The sequence below is a fragment of the Cyanistes caeruleus genome, chromosome 1 (genome assembly GCF_971803275.1).
Source record: "Cyanistes caeruleus chromosome 1, bCyaCae1.hap1.1, whole genome shotgun sequence".
NCBI classification, from domain to species: domain Eukaryota; kingdom Metazoa; phylum Chordata; class Aves; order Passeriformes; family Paridae; genus Cyanistes; species Cyanistes caeruleus.
This window is the reverse complement of record NC_141701.1, coordinates 33,080,462-33,100,213: the sequence shown is the minus strand read 5'-3', so window position 1 is coordinate 33,100,213 and position 19,752 is coordinate 33,080,462. Positions and strand designations below refer to the sequence as shown.

The window sequence follows — 19,752 nt, the reverse complement described above, 5'->3', positions numbered from 1 at the left end:
AGGTGTAAAAATTGTGTACACCTACCAGTACATCTGGCCTGACTGGATAGCTATGATTTAAGCAGGTGGCTGACAGATGTCATATCTCAAGCATGCCTTTTCATGTTCATTCTCATTTTAATCTCATTTTCATGTCTCAAGTATGCATTTAAAATTATTTGCTAACATATTGTACTGTGTAGTGTACATGATCCTTGAAGGAGATTTCAAAGTAGAGTTCAAAGCTGCCAATTGATTATACAGTGGGAAAAATGAGAATAACCACTGCCAATTTACCAGCCCCCAACACAGACAAAGATGGGCTGTTCCACAGCTAACTGCAGCAACAAGGTTTCAGAAGGCAAAATACAGCAATCTTTGCCAAAGTTAAAATGAAGTTTTTGCTTTGACTTGCTGAAAAATATATTAAAATGCTGCTTTTAAGCTGAGAAGATGTAGATGTAACTCACCCTTTCACTATTCAAGGATTTGCAGATGGTAATCTCATTGTACTCTAATGTTGCAAAGGTTTTCCTCTAGATGCTATTTTTAAGCTTCATTCAGAGGTTTGGTTCTGCAGAGGAAGTGTCAGAAACCAAAAATTACTAGCTATGGTACCACCACTTGCTTCATGTATGATCTTGGTACTGCAACAGAAGAAAAACCTTCTGTGTAACTACATACCAATTTTACACATGACCATATCTATCCAAGTGGGAGATGAGTGGTTATTCTGGAAAATGGGAGCGAAATTCTCAGCAGGCAAAAGCAGCATACCAAAAAGCAAACCTAAGTTCTGAATATCATCTGGAAAGTTGTCCTAATGAATGTAATCTCCCTCACAGGAATAAAGCCATACTATCAAACCCACTAGGGTACACTGAGATTTAATTAACTGACCTGACTTTCAGGAAGAAAGTACCAAATAATAACAACAGGTGACATTGATAAAACCTTAAGTACAAAATATGACTGTTTTGCCAAATAAAAGCAGTACCCTTTTGTTTTCATTAACAGATGCATCATGTCTCATTCCTTCAAGATGAGGACTGAAATGCTCTATAGTAATTTGTGTGAACTTTGGGGCACATTTACTTAAATCCTCTAAAATATGCAGTCTATTTGGCCAGTGAATTTCAAAGTTAATGAAGCAAACATCCTCTTACATGCATAAGTGAGGGAAAAAAGGAAATAAATCTTTCTGTTTGACCCCCATTCAAATCTGAACATGAAACACAAGCACTTTTAAAGCAAGGCAGAATTTTGCAATCTATTAAAAGCATATGCTAAAGCCTACTGCTACTAAAAAGCCTCTTGCTCCTCACTTTATCACTGCACTGCATATGCCACCTCACAGGTGTCCACGAGCTTTTATACACACACAATTTCTAAATGTGAAAAAAGAAGAATTGCCTAAAAGCAATCTTATGATGACTTTGCTCTTTATAAAAGAAAGCTCTTTGAAACGCTGCCCTGAGCCACACAGAACTCCAGTTGAATAATTAATTACATATTGACAAGGTCCTATAAAAGAAAAGCTCAGAGCTGTATTGACATTTATATCTTCTTAAAATTCATTAGAAAACGTCATTCTGCTTGAAACAATTATTGGTATCTTACAGTATTTGCCTTCACATTCAAATGCTTATATAGAAGATATGTGACTGATGATGTTTTATGGTTATATGATTTAACAAGTTGCCTAAAATCTAATCTTTATGATTGTCTAATTTCTATTATGAGAACATTAGGGTCTTCAATGAACAATTAAGAAATTATTGTGTGTACTTAACAAGTCACAGTGTGCTACAAACATTTCTTTGAACTATTCTAATTAGGCTTTACAAATTTGAAATTTTGTGCAATTAGGAGCCATTTGCACACAAAATACAACCAAAATCATGATTTAAAATGATGGCCCATAAACTTTATTAGGTAGGATGCAAAAATGAGATACACCAAATAACTACAAAATATGCAATACTGTCAATGTTCTTTATTTCAAGAGGAGAGGATAAATTTTCATATTTCTGTTTTCCTATTACATTTGCAATTAACGGAGCTAATATGGCACACACATTTCTGATAGAGCTCTTCTGTTACAGTACTTCAGTTGCACTTAATAAATTGCACCTTCCATGAAAAGAAAAGGTGATGGATTGAAAAATGTTTAGCACAACCATGCATAATTGATAGGTTCCCTAGTGCAAATAAGTGTCTAATAAATAATTAAATTTAATCTCATTATAAGAGTTTTCATAATGGGATAATTTAATTAAATGAAAGCCAAAGGGTTCTTAGGGGTTGAAAGATGCTGCTGATGCTATATTTGGCTAATGGTCTGGGGATAGTATAGTGAAGAAGGGTAATTCACATGGGTACATGCATTATTTAATGAATCCCTCTGAGATGGAGGAAAGGACAGATCAATGATAACTTGTCATTTTATCATTGCTTACAATGCACATTTAAACAACCTGGGAAATGTTAAAAACAGAGAGAGAATCTTGCAAGCCTTTGCAGGGCATCAGGCTCTCTCTGTGCCAGACACACAGCCAACATTGCCTTTTGCAATATGCAGTTTCACTCTCATCTAGCATTGTTAATTTTTTGCCTTCTTTCAGAGCAAAAATAAAAGCAAAGCCTTGCAAGCTTCTGTACAGTTAGGGCAAGCCTGCCCCTAAGTGAAAGTTATAATGGATACAGCATGTATATCTGATACTAAAAAATTGATAGCTGTGTCACGTGGGACCCATTAACAAGCTTTTTGAGTGGGCTGAGTTTTAAGCTTTAAGTCTCCAGAAGCACTTAGCTAGGGTAGGATACTAAAACCATACAAGTCTAAGTAGTTAGCTCATTTGCAGGTGATCAGTTATGAATTAATATGAATACTGAAGGTTATATCTTTACAGATAAGACAGCAGTGTCACCTTGCACACAATAAATGTGAAAGATCCAAAAGCTAAATGGATGAGTTTGCAATCCGAACTTTCACTTTTCAATGACCTGTACTCACAAGTATTCTCATTTAGAAACTTTTATCTTCTCTGGTAGACCCTGTACACAATGACCACTGTAGCACTGCAGGCTTGCAGTTTGTCTGATGGTACCAGGCATTTTTATCAGAGAGATAACAATCACTCTTTTAGAAAAACAGAGGGATACAGTTGCCCACAATTTTGCCTTCTGAAGCATAAGGATTATGTAACATACATAAAAAAATATTTTTATTACTGCTCATATTATCTGTTTTACCTTTGTTAGTAACCTTCTAAATCTTTCTGAATCTTAAAAGTGATTTTTCTTATATCAGTTGCACAGGTCAATTACTTGCACAAAGAAAACATTTTCTAGTATCAATGAAACAATTTTAATTTTTGTTGGTGCTGTGCTGTGAGCAGAGTGGCAATGAGCTACACAAAATGGTGTTCAAATATCTCTAGAAGCTGTGACTACAGCAGCTCACACTGTCCTACCAAATAGTTTGCATCATATTTGCCAGTTATATGAGGTCCCACAGGAGTTCTTCAGCCTTTCCTAATCTTCACCTAAATTAGCTTGTCTTAAATTTTCCACCTCTCCAGTCATCCTATTTTTAGTTGATTAATAAGTACATTAATCAAAGTACTTTTATTATAGATGCTGAAGGTTTTGCACAATGAATATCAATCTCCTGTTTCTATTTGCTTTTTATTCTCTCAGACACCCTTCAATCCACATGGAAGTTTAGCAGTAACATGTTTCCTGAATTATTACTTGTGAGAATCAAAACTTTTCTTGAAAAATGAAAATACACTGTATCTGTCTGGTTTTTGTTCACCTTCTCAGTGACTCACACGAAGAATGCAGAAACCTCATTGTGTCTCACATATGTTCTCTCAGGGATTTACACTTCCACACTCACTGGTTACCTCATACAAAAATATGTCTCAGAGCTTTCAGTATTGGTATTCATGTTTTTTGACCACCCCCTTCTTAAGCTGAACAAATACAATGCCATTTGGCTTTCTTGCTGCTGCTCTGTTATTTGGTTTAGCACCTCTTTCAGCTTTGAAAACACAAACAGTTCCTCAATTTGTATAAAAAGAAGGTGTTTAATTTTACACTAACACAAATGAATCATTCACAAGTCATTACAGAGATGTAGTGCCTCTTCCCCTCTTGACTGTTATATTTAGATTCTTACAGTTTTTTACAGCCTGACTGATTAATGTTTTGGTTTTTACAAAAGGAATAACTGGATGGTTTTTATTCAAGAGGGGATTTGCAAAAGGATCCTAGAAAAAGTTATCACAAAATATTTTTTGGTATTTATAAGATACACTCTTACATCTATTTCTTTACAAACAAACAAAAATATACATGTCTTGAGATGATGAAAGTGGCTATGTTTTCTATCTAGGATGCCCAGAATTCAGTAGCCTGATTTTCATTAGAGTTATATATTCTTGGTGTCTGTGAAATGAGTTTCAGAGACAATGCACTGAAACAAAGGTGTTCTTTTCTGTAAATAAACTTCTTCAGGCACCATAATCTACTTAAATATTTGTGTACATTTTATTACAGATCATTCAATTCAAATGGCTGGGTAGTAAGCTCTCTGATGATTATAGTCCTTCAAGAACTAATTAAGTTCTCCATCCACTTCCCATCTTCTCTAATGACACCTCCAGTAAAAGAGACCTCCAGTAAACCAAGCTAAAACACACAGGCATTATACAATTGAGAGTTCCCCAGATTTATATAAAATACAGGACAAATACAGTAGTATTTTTTTTTTTCCTTTTTCAGATTGCATTTCCACAATAATGCCTTATTGGAGCATAGCTTCAATGCTGAAATATTCTGACTGGTATCCAAAGTTCAAGGCATTAGGAGCAGAGGAATTTTTGTTTTTAAGACCAGGACCTTCTATTTTTCTTACTAAGTTATAAAATTCATTCCCCCCGCCTCCAGGAACTAGTTTTCTTATCCCAAAACCTCAGCAGTTTTCTACATACAATGTTGCAATAGTGATCATACCATAGATTTGAATTACAGTCTGTGATTTCTACTCATAGAAATCTGCTCCTGATTTCCCATCCTGTATGATAAAACTACAATAAGTAATGAAAAGGCAAAAAGACTCAAATAAGAAAGTAAAATGGAGATATTTTGATGGGAATCTACCTAAGAAGTAAAATTTCTGTTTTCATGGCTTCTTTTCTTTAAGAAAATTCCTGTCAGCCACTTAAAAGTCCAAACTTTGGCAGTCAGACTTTTCATGCTATTCTCCAGTACCTGCAAAATTTAACATTCACATGTGGCAGAACAGTGGCTCCATGTACTCTGAAACAGTCAAATCACCACAGTACAGTATGGAAATTTTGTAACTGAGCTGCATCAGCAGCTTGTTTCCCAACCTGATTCTACACGTCAGCATCTCCTAGTGAGGAGTCAGTATTTGGCACATTTAATGCCTTTGTGAAGCTCTGCTTGTTGCACACCTGCATTACTGAACCTCAAAGCACAGGAACTAGCAGGCAATAGAAGAAATACATGTGATATGGCCCTTTTAAAGGTAAACCAAAACTCATTTCTAAAACTGCATCTGTACCTAAGTTACTGTGCATTGGGGGCTTTTTTGATTTATCTAATATTTCTTTTGAAATCTACTTCTGTGAACATAATTTTGCTGTAGTATTATCACTTCAAGAAGAAGTGAATCTCTTTTATGATGACATTGGGATAAACTTTGCAGGACCTATTTAAAATACATCAATTAAACCTGAGAATGACTTCCCAAATAAGTATATATTTTATTATTTCCACAAGTCCCATGAATCAGCCTAACTTTTATATAAAAGCAATATCAATAGCACATGAATTTACACTTTCAATTATTACAACTTGAAATACAGGAATGACCCCAGAGGTTTTTTTCCTCAGTGTATCAATCCATATCTTGTAAGTTTGTTCAGTTAAACATAAATTTAATAGGCCTCAATAACCAAACGAAAAACCACAGTTTTACTGCCATTTCTGGACTCCTTCCTCCTGCTGTGAAGTCCTTCCCCAGCCGATTTCCATGACCTCAGTTCTCCATGAGACATACTAGTTGGCATCATGAACAACAAAACTTCAGTTATGCCGGAGGAAAAAAAACCTACTTAAAATAGAAAGAAAGCAAAACACTAATATTTTTCCTGCTTGCAGCATGGGAGGGATTCTCTGGTAGAACCGGTCAAAATCTGTAGAACTAGGACTGGTTACATGTTGCTAAATGAGCCCTTCCCAAGGCACTGCAGGGATGCAATCAAACAAAAGCCAACTGATCAGGTCATCGAGCCTTAAGCTGCTCCTGTTCACCAGCAGCTATCGCCAAATGCAAATGATCACAACGTTTGATATTCACAAGGATCTGGAGATCTGCTCCCTCCCCTCCTCATGCTTTTGTGTCCCTCCATCTAGTACATCTCTCCACAGTCTCAGGTGGCACTAAACCTCCCACAAGTCTTTCAAGGATGAGAACAAAATACTAAACTGCCACTCATTCCCATAAAGACAGAAAGCAAAAGGAAAAGCTTTCTATCTCTACACCTAACCGCTGTAGTCACTGAGTCTTTACAGCAGAAATAATACATATTGTGGGGGAAAAATGTCTAGATACCAAGCATAAAACTATTAGAGAATCTCAAGGAATTCCTTATGTTTCCTGCCAACAGTTTGTGCTGGGCATGATATGTTGAATATATATTTCATTAAGATTTTATGAAAGCCTCAGCTTCACACAACACAGCTACAAGTTCTTAGCTGCCCTATAAGGACAGAAACATTGGAGCCAAGCATAAAGTTGTGAGAGATGAGCAAGTCTCCAAAAATATCTATGAATTTGGTCTTTCCAACACCTTACATAAAGCAATTTCTGGTGTGCTCTAACTGCTGAATGCAAACTTGTTAATACAGCTGGACTGGTCAGTTCTGTGTTCTTAAACTACTGGCTGGAAAGTAAGAGATTTGTCACTTCTTTCTCTGAGCATACACAGGATCTCTTTTTTCAAATGGGAAGCATAAAAAATGGGACTGATACATAAAATGTCTATGTTTTGTCTATTTTAGCATTTTCCTTTAAAACAAATATTAGACACGCCCTTAAATTCCCTTTGAGCATGTATGGGAACATCCCCACCTACTCCCTTAAGTCCAGCCTTGATCCAGACACAGGAACAAAACATTCTAGAATGCAATGTAATGAAGATAGCTAATGACAAATTTGAAATACATCCTCAGAAGGCTGAGATCCATTCATTTGCAAAAAAAAAATATTAAATGTTCGTAAAAACAGATGAACCGCTTTTCATAGTAAGAACATTTTTCAGACACCTCATGTTAAAAATTAACTGTGCTAAAGAAATGCACAGCAAACCAGATAGCAATCAAGGAGCAGATGTCCTACAAGTTTTATGAAATACTAAGTAGTAGTTAAATGGTATAACCTGGTGAAGATCAGCAAAACAGAAGCTCTCTGAAGATAAGCTTGTGGTCCCAGTAGCTTTGTACAACTGACTTTCATTTTAAAGTTTAAAATCCCATCAAAAGAATAGAAAGCAAAAAGGATGCCAAGACAGTATGTCCTCCTGAACAGATTAAGTGGGAACAGTAGAAGAGAGGAGAGGTCCACTAACCTTTGGAGGAACCTTGTGTGACTAATATAAACACCAGATTATGCCTATCACATGAAGAGGTACTCAAAACTTATGCATGCAACACAGAACTCTGAGTATCTACAACCTAAATATCCCTCCCAACATTTTAGTTCTCCCCAAACTGAACCTCTGGCCACAACACTCACTACCACTCACTGATGTCAGACCAACACTGGTACAGCACAGAAGGGCATGGTTTGTTAAACGAAGAAGAGGGCAAAAAATCTGGAGGACCTAAATGTGCCAACAGAGAGCTGTTGAAAGTTGTTTAAAAGTTAAAATGTGGTCTTTCTTTCTCAAAATAATATGTGGCTTGGCCAGTGGAATAAATCACATAAAACCTACTGATTTTAGCAGGTAAAGGGGAACCTACCTGCAGCCACACAGTACCTGCAAGAAGGCCACCAAGAAGACAAGAGCCAGGCTCTTAACACTGATTGATGCCTGGTGGGGGGCTTCAGGACAGCAGGCACAAGCTGAAACTCAGGCATTTTAGAGTGTATAATAGGAAAATCTTTTTCACCCTGAGGATAAAAACTTGGAAGTTTTTCAAGATTGGACTAGATAAAGCCCTGAGTCACTTGGTCAGGCTTTATGGATGATCTTGCTTTGAGCAGGAGGATGAATGAGGGACCTCCTGGATTGCCTGCTAAATTGTATTTTCCTATAATCCTAACACCCTAAGTTATTAACTGTTAAAACAGATAGATGGCTAAATAATTAAATATTAATTACAGAAGAATTAATTCACAAAGCAAGAGCATGTAGCTCTAGTATATTGCTTAGCTTCAGCCACTGCATGCCAGTCTTTCAGATTTCCTACACCACTTATTATAGAACAAGTGTCTTGATAAAGCCTTACTTAGCATGTATTAAAAGCTCAAAAGAAAATGGTAACAGACCTTAGTCAATAAGCCATAAATTAAATTGTCTCCCAGTAGATCTTGGCATGTTACAGTACATTTCCATTCAGTAGGCCTTGATTGGCAGATTGTAATGATTCATATTACATTAGTAATTCATGAAATAGTACAATATACATAATCCTAAAACTATGTTCAGACATAGTAGAGAGGGGCAGCTCCAAGAAGCTGACTATTCTTCTCCATTCCTCACCTCCAGCTCAAACAAACAGCAACCCACCTTGTACTTTACTAACACAGTCCAACAAGCAATGAAACACAGAGCAGATAGTTTCACCATGACCTCTCTGTACTTCTAGTTTTACTTTTCCTGATGGGCAACGAAACAGAAAATGGTACAGGAAAATTATCTGTATCATTTCTGGGCAGGGACAGGATCCTCACTACCTGCTAAGGATTTAGGTGGTGTACTAGTTTGAAATCAAACCAGTGAGAGATCGCAAGTCAGAATTATAATTTAATAGGAAAATGATAAAAAGAATAAATGCAATAATATCAAAAACACTGACAGAGTCAGAATACAGCCTGGAACCCTGTTAGGGTGATGGTAGTCGTCCAGATGAGGTGGTCTTGTTGAAGCGTGATCCTCTGGAAGAAAGGGGGTCTGGTCTTCAGCTGAAAGTCCAGCAGTAGCTCTTGTCCTCTGGAAGTCCCGTAGGTAAGGGCTGCTGTGGTGTTCGAATTCTCAGCTTATATCCAGTATGGAATGCTTGGCTCCTCCCTCGGGGAGGAGCATCTCACAATGGGATGGTGAGTCATGAGATAAGGCCTTGATGAGCCATTAACAGAAAACAGTCCAGGAGGAAGTTATCTCTGAGTCATGCAGCAAGGCAGTGGTGGGCCCATTAACAGGGGACAATACAGGGGGAAGTTATCTATGAGTCATGGGGCAGGGCATTGATGGGCCCATTAACAGAAGGTAGCCCCGGGGGGGGGGGGGGGGGGAGGCAGGGAGCACTGCCTCACCTGGTTTCAACAGTACATGAGGATGGTGATAGAATATACTGCAACCCAGGACATAATCCACCCCTTATTCTATTACCATCTACATAATTCCAAATCAGTACCTTCCTTAAACTCCACACACACACACACATATATATATATATATACAATGGAACCTTACACACAGTTCTCACTTAAAATGAGGTCTCCTTGTGGCACACATCGGGTTTCTCCATCTTTCCGCATTACCCACCAAGTGCAACCAGGTCCTTGAGCGAAGACAATCCCACGGATAGGTTTGCTCTTGCTTGAGGTGGGATTAATCCAAACAGTCTTTCCTAACATACCTCTCATGTGTACCACAGGGACTTTATCTCCATCCACCGTGTGCAAGGGTTCAGACTGGGCAGGACCAGCTCGATTGATGGATCCTCTGGTGTTAACCATCCAGGTGGCCTTTGCTAAGTTCACTTCCCAATTTTTGAAGGTTCCTCCACCAAGTGCTTTTAGGGTAGTCTTGAGTAGTCCATTGCACCATTCAACTTTCCCAGCAGCTGGTGCATGATAAGGGATATGATAGATCCATTCAATTCCATGTTCTCTGGCCCAAGTACTTACGAGGCTGTTCTTGAAATGCGTCCCGTTGTCTGACTCGATTCTCTCAGGGGTGCCATGTCTCCAAAGGACTTGCTTTTCCAGGCCCAAGATGGTGTTCCGGGCAGTAGCATGAGGCACAGGGTATGTCTCCAGCCATCCAGTGGTTGCTTCCACCATGGTCAACACGTAGCGCTTGCCTTGGCGGGTTTGGGGAAGGGTGATGTAGTCAATTTGCCAGGCTTCCCCATACCTGTACTTGGACCATCTTCCACCGTACCACAGAGGCTTTACCCGCTTGGCCTGTTTGATTGCAGCGCAGGTCTCGCAGTTGTGGATAACCTGTGAGATGCTGTCCATAGTAAGGTCCACCCCTCGCTCACGAGCCCATCGGTACGTTGCATCTCGTCCCTGATGACCAGAGGCATCATGGGCCCAACGAGCTAAAAATAATTCTCCCTTGTGCTGCCAGTCCAGATCCACCTGTGATATTTTCACCTTGGCAGCTCGATCCACCTGCTCATTGTTACGGTGCTCTTCATTAGCCCGACTTTTGGGTACATGAGCATCCACGTGTCGAACCTTCACGATCAGCTTCTCCACCCGAGCGGCGATGTCCTGCCAAATCTCAGCGGCCCAGATGGGTTTTCCTCTGCGCTGCCAGTTGGCTTTTCTCCATCGATCCAGCCATCCCCACAGAGCATTAGCTACCATCCAGGAGTCAGTGTAGAGATAGAGCCTCGGCCACTTCTCTCTTTCAGCAATATCTAAAGCCAGCTGGACAGCTTTAAGTTCTGCGACCTGACTCGATCCACCCTCTCCCTCGGTAGCTTGTGCAACTCGTCGTGTGGGGCTCCATACAGCAGCTTTCCATTTCCGGTTAGTGCTTACAATTCGGCAGGAACCATCGGTGAAGAGGGCATATCGTCTTTCACTCTCCGGTAGCTCATTATATGGTGGGGCTTCCTCAGCACGTGTCACTTGCTCCTCTTCTTCAGAAGATAATCCAAAAGTCTCACCTTCAGGCCAGTTTGTTATAATTTCCAGAATCCCAGGGCGGTTCAGGTTTCCAATACGGGCACGCTGTGTAATGAGGGCAATCCATTTGCTCCAAGTAGCATCGGTGGCATGATGCGTGGAAGGAATCTTTCCCTTGAACATCCACCCCAGCACCGGCAGTCGGGGTGCCAGAAGCAGCTGCGCTTCAGTACCAATGACCTCTGAGGCAGCTTGGACTCCTTCATAGGTGGCCAAAATTTCCTTCTCTGTTGGGGTGTAGTTGGCCTCGGATCCTCTGTAGCTTCGGCTCCAGAATCCCAGTGGTCGACCCCGAGTCTCACCAGGCACCTTCTGCCAAAGGCTCCAGGACAGACCATTGTTCCCGGCTGCAGAGTAGAGCACGTTTTTCACTTCTGGCCCCGTTCTGACTGGACCAAGGGCTACCGCATGAGCGATTTCCTGCTTGATCTGGGCGAAAGCTTGTTGTTGTTCAGGGCCCCAATGGAAATTGTTCTTCTTGCGGGTAACCAGGTAGAGAGGGCTCACAATCTGGCTATATTCAGGAATGTGCATTCTCCAAAAGCCTATGGCACCTAGGAAAGCTTGTGTTTCCTTCTTGTTGGTCGGTGGAGACATCGCAGTGATCTTATTGATGACTTCAGTGGGAATCTGACGCCGTCCATCTTGCCACTTTACCCCCAAGAACTGGATCTCCCGGGCAGGTCCCTTGACTTTGCTCCTCTTGATGGCAAAACCAGCCTTCAGGAGAATCTGGATGATCTTCTGTCCCTTTTCAAATACTTCTGCTGCCGTGTTCCCCCACACAATGATGTCATCAATGTACTGCAGGTGTTCTGGAGCCTCACCCTTTTCTAGCACAGTCTGGATCAGTCCATGGCAGATAGTAGGACTGTGCTTCCACCCCTGGGGCAATCGGTTCCAGGTATACTGCACACCCCTCCAGGTGAAGGCAAACTGAGGCCTGCACTCTGCTGCCAGAGGAATGGAGAAAAACGCATTTGCAATATCAATGGTCGCGTACCACTTTGCTGCCTTGGATTCCAGCTCATACTGAAGCTCCAGCATGTCTGGTACGGCTGCACTCAGTGGTGGCGTGACTTCATTCAGTCCACGGTAATCCACCGTCAGTCTCCATTCTCCACTGGACTTACGCACTGGCCATATGGGGCTGTTAAAGGGTGAACGAGCCTTGCTGACCACCCCTTGGCTCTCCAGCTCACGAATCATCGTATGGATGGGGACCACAGAGTCTCTGTCGGTGCGGTATTGCCGACGGTGCACTGTTGCTCTGGCAATTGGTACCTGTTGTTCTTCAACTCTCAGTAGTCCCACAGCAGAAGGGTTGTCTGAGAGACCAGGCAAGGTACTCAGTTGTCTGATGCCTTCTGTCTCTAGAGCAGCTATCCCAAAAGCCCAGCGATAACCTTTTGGGTCTTTGAAGTACCCGTTCCTGAGGTAATCTATGCCGAGGATGCATGGGGCCTCTGGACCAGTCACGATGGGGTGTTTCTGCCACTCATTCCCAGTTAAACTCACTTCAGCTTCCAGTACCGTGAGCTCCTGGGATCCCCCTGTCACCCCAGAAATAGAAATGGGTTCCGCTCCCACATACCTTGATGGCATTAGAGTGCATTGAGCGCCGGTATCAACCAAAGCCGTATATCTTTGTGGGTCAGATGTGCCAGGCCATCGGATCCACACTGTCCAATAGATCCGGTTGTCCCTCTCCTCTACCTGGCTAGAGGCAGGGACCCTCTAATCCTGGTCATGGTGCACGTTGCTCTCCTCCGGTGAATATGCTCTTGATGTCCCTTCGAGAGGATCACTCATATCATCATTTCTATACCTTCTGATGTTCTGGCCACGAGAGACCGGAGCGGCGCTGGCTCTAGATGAGCTCCTTGTGGTAGTTGTCCCTCTTTTTAGTTCACGTACCCGGGCTGCTAAGGAGGAGGTGGGTTTTCCATCCCACTTCCTCATGTCTTCTCCATGCTCCTGGAGAAAAAACCAGAGGTTACCTCGTGGAGTGTATCCTTTCTCCCTGGCTGGGGAATGCCTACTCCTAATAGCAGAGACTCTTGTTGGTTCTGGGGAGACGTGGTAAATTTCTTCCTTAAGTTCCTTTTTTAGTTTCTGATGGCCCTCTTCAATCAAGCTCCGGACTTGCTCAGCCAGCCTTGTTTCCACAGATGAGACATGGGTGCGAAACGGGGCAGTGACAGTGTCTTCGTAGATTCTTAGTTTATTGGCCAGGACACCCACCCTGTCCTCACCTTCCCTCCATTGCAGTGTTGCCAGGTAACGGGAGTACATCTCTGGTCCAAGCCGTGCAAATCTCAGCCACATCTGTGACGTGCACTGGACACCATCTGGGCTCTTAGGAAATCTCTCATCTTCTGCAAAAATGATCTCCAGCACAGCCAACTCCCTCAGGCATCGGATACCCTGTTCCATTGTGCTCCATTTTCCCTGGTGCACCTGGAGGTCTTCTTTGCAGAGGTATCTGTCCCTTACACTTGTCAGCAGTCGCCTCCAGAGGCTGAGAGTTTCTTGGGTTCTCCCAATCCCCTGGTCAATGACCACATCCCGGGACAGCGATCCCAGTTGCCTGGCCTCACTTCCATCCAGGATGGTGTCGTTTGCTGCAGCGTCCCAGATGCGGAGCAGCCAGGTTAGGATGGACTCGTTCGTCTGGCGGGTGAATTCCCTCCGCAGGTCACGCAGCTCACCTAGGGATAGAGAGCGAGTGATAATCTCTGGTTCTGTCTCCTCCGCTGCGTGTGAAGGTCCTGCCTCACCCTCATCAGTCACTATGCGGACTGATTTGCTTTTTGATTTCTTTTTCTGAATGGGGGCAACTTCTACCGGTTTAGGCTGCTCTGGTTCGGTGACTGTTTGTGTGGAGGTGCTCATGGCCCTTTTGGTTCCTTTCTCCTCTGTGGTAGTCTGCGTAGACATGGACGCTGTTGTTTTGCTCTTGGTTCCTTTCTCCTCTGTGGCAGTCTGAGTGGACACGGATGCTGTTGCTTTGCTCTTGGTTTCTTTCTCCTCTGTGGCAGTCTGCGTAGACACGGACGCTGTGGCTTTGCTCTTGGTTCCTTTCTCCTCTGTGGCAGTCTGTGTGGTCATGGATGCTGTTGCTCTGCTCTTGGTTCTTTTCTCTTCCTCCTCAAGAAGACGCTGTACCACACCAAACAGTGCTTTGTTTCTAAGCATGGTGTACATGGTGCAGGCCATGCAGAGAAAACAAAACAGCAAGACTAGGCTGTCCTTGGCATCCAGAGAGAACTCAATATTTTTAAAAACTGCTGTGCCTGACCTGAAAGGCTGGAAGAAACCACTCTCCACTCTTCCCACCAAGGGCAGGGTGCGATTGTTGAGAAGGTCCCAGATGTAGCAGCCCAGACTAGGACAAGCAAACAAAATTGAGTATATATTCCGAATGGTATTCATTGCCTCACAGGTTATCATGCCATAAGCATAATAAACCAATAAAGCAATTCTCATACCATTCCCTGGTCTCAACAGGAGCAATACAACAGGCAAGTAGTTCCCCATGTGAGGGAAAATATAGAGAGCAAGATACAGTACCCATATAGACAAGCCAACCACCATGGTGGATAGGTTTCTGTTAATATGAAATTGCAATTCTGACTTTCTCTCAGGTTAATGCCCCACGTTGGGCGCCAAAATATGTACTAGTTTGAAATCAAACCAGTGAGAGATCGCAAGTCAGAATTATAATTTAATAGGAAAATGATAAAAAGAATAAATGCAATAATATCAAAAACACTGACAGAGTCAGAATACAGCCTGGAACCCTGTTAGGGTGATGGTAGTCGTCCAGATGAGGTGGTCTTGTTGAAGCGTGATCCTCTGGAAGAAAGGGGGTCTGGTCTTCAGCTGAAAGTCCAGCAGTAGCTCTTGTCCTCTGGAAGTCCCGTAGGTAAGGGCTGCTGTGGTGTTCGAATTCTCAGCTTATATCCAGTATGGAATGCTTGGCTCCTCCCTCGGGGAGGAGCATCTCACAATGGGATGGTGAGTCATGAGATAAGGCCTTGATGAGCCATTAACAGAAAACAGTCCAGGAGGAAGTTATCTCTGAGTCATGCAGCAAGGCAGTGGTGGGCCCATTAACAGGGGACAATACAGGGGGAAGTTATCTATGAGTCATGGGGCAGGGCATTGATGGGCCCATTAACAGAAGGTAGCCCCGGGGGGGGGGGGGGGGGGAGGCAGGGAGCACTGCCTCACCTGGTTTCAACAGTACATGAGGATGGTGATAGAATATACTGCAACCCAGGACAGGTGGCCACACACCATGTGCTGCAGAACAACCTGATGACCTGGAGAAATAAGAGGTGAACTTATAAAATGCTATGGGTTTCCAGAATCAGTTCTGAACATCCCTGATTAAACCCTTTCCTTAAAGGCTCAAGATCTAACATTGTCAGTCTCCAGCAGTGTCCTTGAATTTGTGTTTGCAGTAGAATTGCAGGCTTACATTGGTAATTGAAGCACTTAATACCTGACTTAGCAGCTGTAGGTGCTCTACAAGCCAATATGCTTTTAAAGTTCAAGGACCATATGCAATGCTATATATTTCTGAATGTCTAGGTATGTATTGATATAGATACACACATGCACATAAATACTTGTGATTCATTCTCCCAGGAATTTTCAGTTTCCTGTTAGTGGTTGATTTGCCAGACCTAGGGAGTCCCACTAGAACACGGGGAATGGACAGCTAAAAAATAGTATTTATGATCTTTTAAATCAAAATTATGCTGCAAATCTATCTACAGCACCATTTTATTTGCAGTATTCCTTCTGGTGCGGTGAAATGGTAAGGAAATAATCCTTTTTTGTAGTTCTTCAATAGTGATTTTGAGGAAATATTTTCCATTTGCTAAGCAAATTGTGTTACAGGGCTTTCTTCAATAAAGAACTGTACTGTTCAAATGATAAAACTCCGGTGCCATGGGTTGTTATTTATATCAGCAATGTTAAATATGCCATAAAGGTTCAGAAAGGTACAGAAACATACCTCTGCCATATTATCTATTAAACATACAAAAAAATATGAAGGTACAATTTCCTCAATCGGAACAGAAGGCTTACTGCTGAAGTTAACAAAGAACATCTGGTTTTCATTTGAGGTGCATTGAAGTGTTCATTAAAGTGTCCTGGTTGGTCATTTTCAGCCTTTTTTTTGTTTGGTTTTTTTTGCTTGCTTCACAATAGTTTGTGTCCTAACTCTGTGGAAATTTCAGGGTGCTACTAAAAATGGTCATTGTCATTGTACCATTTCCCCTTGAAAAATTGCAGGAGAAACACGAAAGAACCAAATGCAGATCTCATCTGATTTCAGTGTAAGAGCAGCTTCCACAGCTCACCTTGTTCATACTTCCTAGGGGTGTTTATTTTCTGCAATTATTCATCTAGGCTTCACTGAACTTGAATACTAATAAATTTTAAGAAGTGGAACAAGAAGCCTTCATGCTGTCTGCAGGGAGGCCTCAGAAAACTCTGCATTGAGAATTATTAGTATCAGCAACAAAGGTGCTAATTCTTTGTTACTTGTCACAGAAAGCCAGATCAGGTGAAAAACATAGGAAAAAGAAAACAAAACCTTTGTATATTTTCTCTAAACACATCAACATCCTTACATGATCGATCAAAATTAAAGGGGTTTAATATAAACTGTAAATACTTTCTCTAGATTTGTGTTGTGGTCCTCTATAAAGTCCTTAGATTAATTTTATAGAAATCTTAGCTGTAAAATTTTAACTTCAATAGTTTATAAATAAATTTAGGGGAAATATCAATTATTTAATTACACAAAGGAATGTGCATTATTTATAGTCACAGTTTAAATTTAAAAAAACTACTTCTGTGCTTTAAGCTAAATTTCTGTCTCAGTGCTTGAGGTCAGGAAAATTCAGCGACATACTGGTACTGAATCCTAAGTAAATTAACATTGGTATGGTTAATGAAAGTACAAGGATTCATAACACTTGACAGGCAAATAAAAAGACAAGACTGCCTCAAAGCACCCATACATCTGGAGTTAGACTGAAACCTCTCTGAAACACACAGCAAAAATTCACAGGATGTAAATGTGGGCTTTAAACACACATAGGATGCACATGCTTACTGTATTCTCTGAAATTCCACAACAAATTTACAGCTTCCCAATATCAAGCTGATTGATAGAAAATGTCAAGCAAAAGTGTTCAGCCACTTTTAGAATCATAAGAAAGAAAGTAATTCCACCCATATTCAAAATAATTATATTTTTTTTTTAAGTTGAGCAATACATTAGGAACATGAAATTCATTTCAGGGCAGCTATTATTAACTTTACTATGAATCTCATAAAAAATAGTTAACCTTGGAAAACTGCAGCTTATGGGAGAGACTTGACAACATATTACATTTTAGCAAGTCAGTCTTATAGACCAATCTGTTCACACTTGGCATGCTTTGAGGAATTCTGGGGGTTGTCTCATAAAAATTAGGTCAGGAATGGGATTTATCTTTTTAATGATCTTTCTTTCCCCTCATTCTCTGCCTTGTGTTTACAAACAACAGAGAAAGAAGTTGATTCAAATGCAGGGAAAGAGGAGTAGCTGAGAGAGAAAACAAGCTCTGTGGCTGAGGAAGACCCGTGAGCAGAGGAAGGAAGAAAGCTGAGGATTAGTAAGGACAGGAGATAGGGACGCAGGGCAGTAAGAGGCAATGCAGGACCAGGGGCTGGAGAATTAAAGAACAAGAGGTGGGAACACTCCAAGAATGAATACTAGAACTGACCATGAGAACAAAAGAGTGATCAGGAGGATCCACTCAGGAAGAGACATCAGTATTGGCAGGACAGTGCTGAGACTGTTTGCTGGAGTGTGAAACAACAGGAATGCCCAGGGCATCGACTGCTGCCTTCCCCAGCAGGAGCTGCCTTCAGGTGACCTGTGGACAGCCTGGCTCAGCATCTCCCTGGCCAGCCTGGTGATACAGCTCGACACACCCAGGACAGGCAGGGGGAACTCTTTGAAAAGCTTTCTTAAAAGCAGATCAACATATCCCAACAGTCACAGAGGAAAGTAAATGACTGCATAAGAAAGGAATAGGAAGTAGTATGGGCATGTGGCTAAAGTAAGGAAGAGCCATTTTTACAGATTCTGCATGTGCTCACTAAAGCCAGGGTAAGTGGTGTTTATTTAGGATGGAACCAACACCTAGAAAAAATGTTTTTTGCTTGAGAATAAGCCAATTTCAGCAATAATTTTGCTAAAAACAAAAGATAACATTCTAAGCAAAATTTTTTCTAATACCTTACACTCATGCCACCTCCAGTCTTCTTTTTTGTTTACTTGACTTGACATCACCTGTAATATCCAAAAATATTACCCAAAAGGGACCATCCAAAAAACTCCATTATTCACAACTCTTTGAAAGCCCTTACCTACAACAATATCCTCGTGTTCCCTGAGCATATCACTTAGTCTGGGTGTCTTTATGCAGCAAAGATTATTGTACAATAATTTAGCACTGTTCACAGCAAATACTTTAACTAAGTCAAGTACCTGAGCAAATGTCATTGTTAAAGAAGCCCCTGAACAAACTGAGTTTCCTATTTCCCTAATTATGAAAGCCACACTAGCTGTGGACAATAAGCATATCAGAGAACCAAGATTTGGATTAAATAACTGTCTTTAAATACTAGCAATCACATTTCTCTATGTGACTTTTTAAAACAATAAAGTTAACTTAAATGTATTTAAATCATCTCTTAGTTCCTAAAAATTCTACATAATCCAAATATTTCTTTCCTATCTTATATGTGATCCATAGCACATTACTGTCTGCCTAAACACTCCCATTTACTACAAACAGAATAATTTGTTTAGCTATATAATCAGCAGAGAGGCAGCACACAATAAAAGAAAGCATTCCAGCTTTAAAATGAATAAAAATTGATTGTGTCCCTATAAAAACTAAATTGGCAGAGTGTTAATTGCATTTCACATAAACATCTGTAGCAGTTGGTGACTTGTTACTGTGCTGTAATGCAATACAGGACACTTAGGAATAAATGCATCCTCTAGATGAGTTCATAGAGATTTTCTAAAAGCGCCTGATGAGATTGTAAAAATCTGATTAGTCAGAACTGCTAATGACACTTAAAACAAAGGGAAATCTTTAAATAAAATTATTTTGCTTTTCTTTTCTCTTGATAAATTATATGCAAATTACCGTTGATTGAAAAATGCCTGCCTTGAAGGGAAATTCATACTAATGATGGAAAGGTCATCAGACAACGAAAGTATTTGCCAAAGAAATCTGCAGGCACTTGAATAACATGCTGGAATAAGAAAATATATGCATTCCTCATATTATTTGTTGTTGTTATAATGCATGAGACACTCTCCAGGGAGGAAAGCAGACTGGTTTGGTTCCCTGGAGACCTCAAAGTAAAGACTCAGTTCTCGAAAGATGCAAACACATGTTTAACTGTACACCACCTCAACCTCAGCCACATTAGTTACATGCAAATGCATATCTGCAAGAACATGGTATAAGAAAGCCCTGATATGGAATATAACCAAA

At 41.1% G+C, this 19,752-nt stretch overlaps 2 protein-coding genes across 4 annotated transcripts in view; both read right to left on the bottom strand.

Annotated features, from left to right (window-relative positions):
• EYA1 (EYA transcriptional coactivator and phosphatase 1) overlaps positions 1 to 19,752 on the bottom strand; it is a 162,110-nt gene that overhangs the window by 102,862 nt on the left and 39,496 nt on the right. The gene's annotated exons all lie outside the window — the stretch shown is intronic.
• On the bottom strand, positions 9,032 to 15,132 carry LOC147655420 (uncharacterized). Its single transcript, XM_086885382.1, has 4 exons — positions 14,944 to 15,132; positions 14,012 to 14,552; positions 13,420 to 13,875; positions 9,032 to 13,141 (listed from the first exon to the last, which is right to left on the bottom strand). The coding sequence occupies exon 4, from the start codon at positions 12,767 to 12,769 to the stop codon at positions 9,710 to 9,712; it is 3,060 nt and encodes a 1,019-aa protein (XP_086741508.1). The 5' UTR covers positions 12,770 to 13,141; positions 13,420 to 13,875; positions 14,012 to 14,552; positions 14,944 to 15,132; the 3' UTR covers positions 9,032 to 9,709.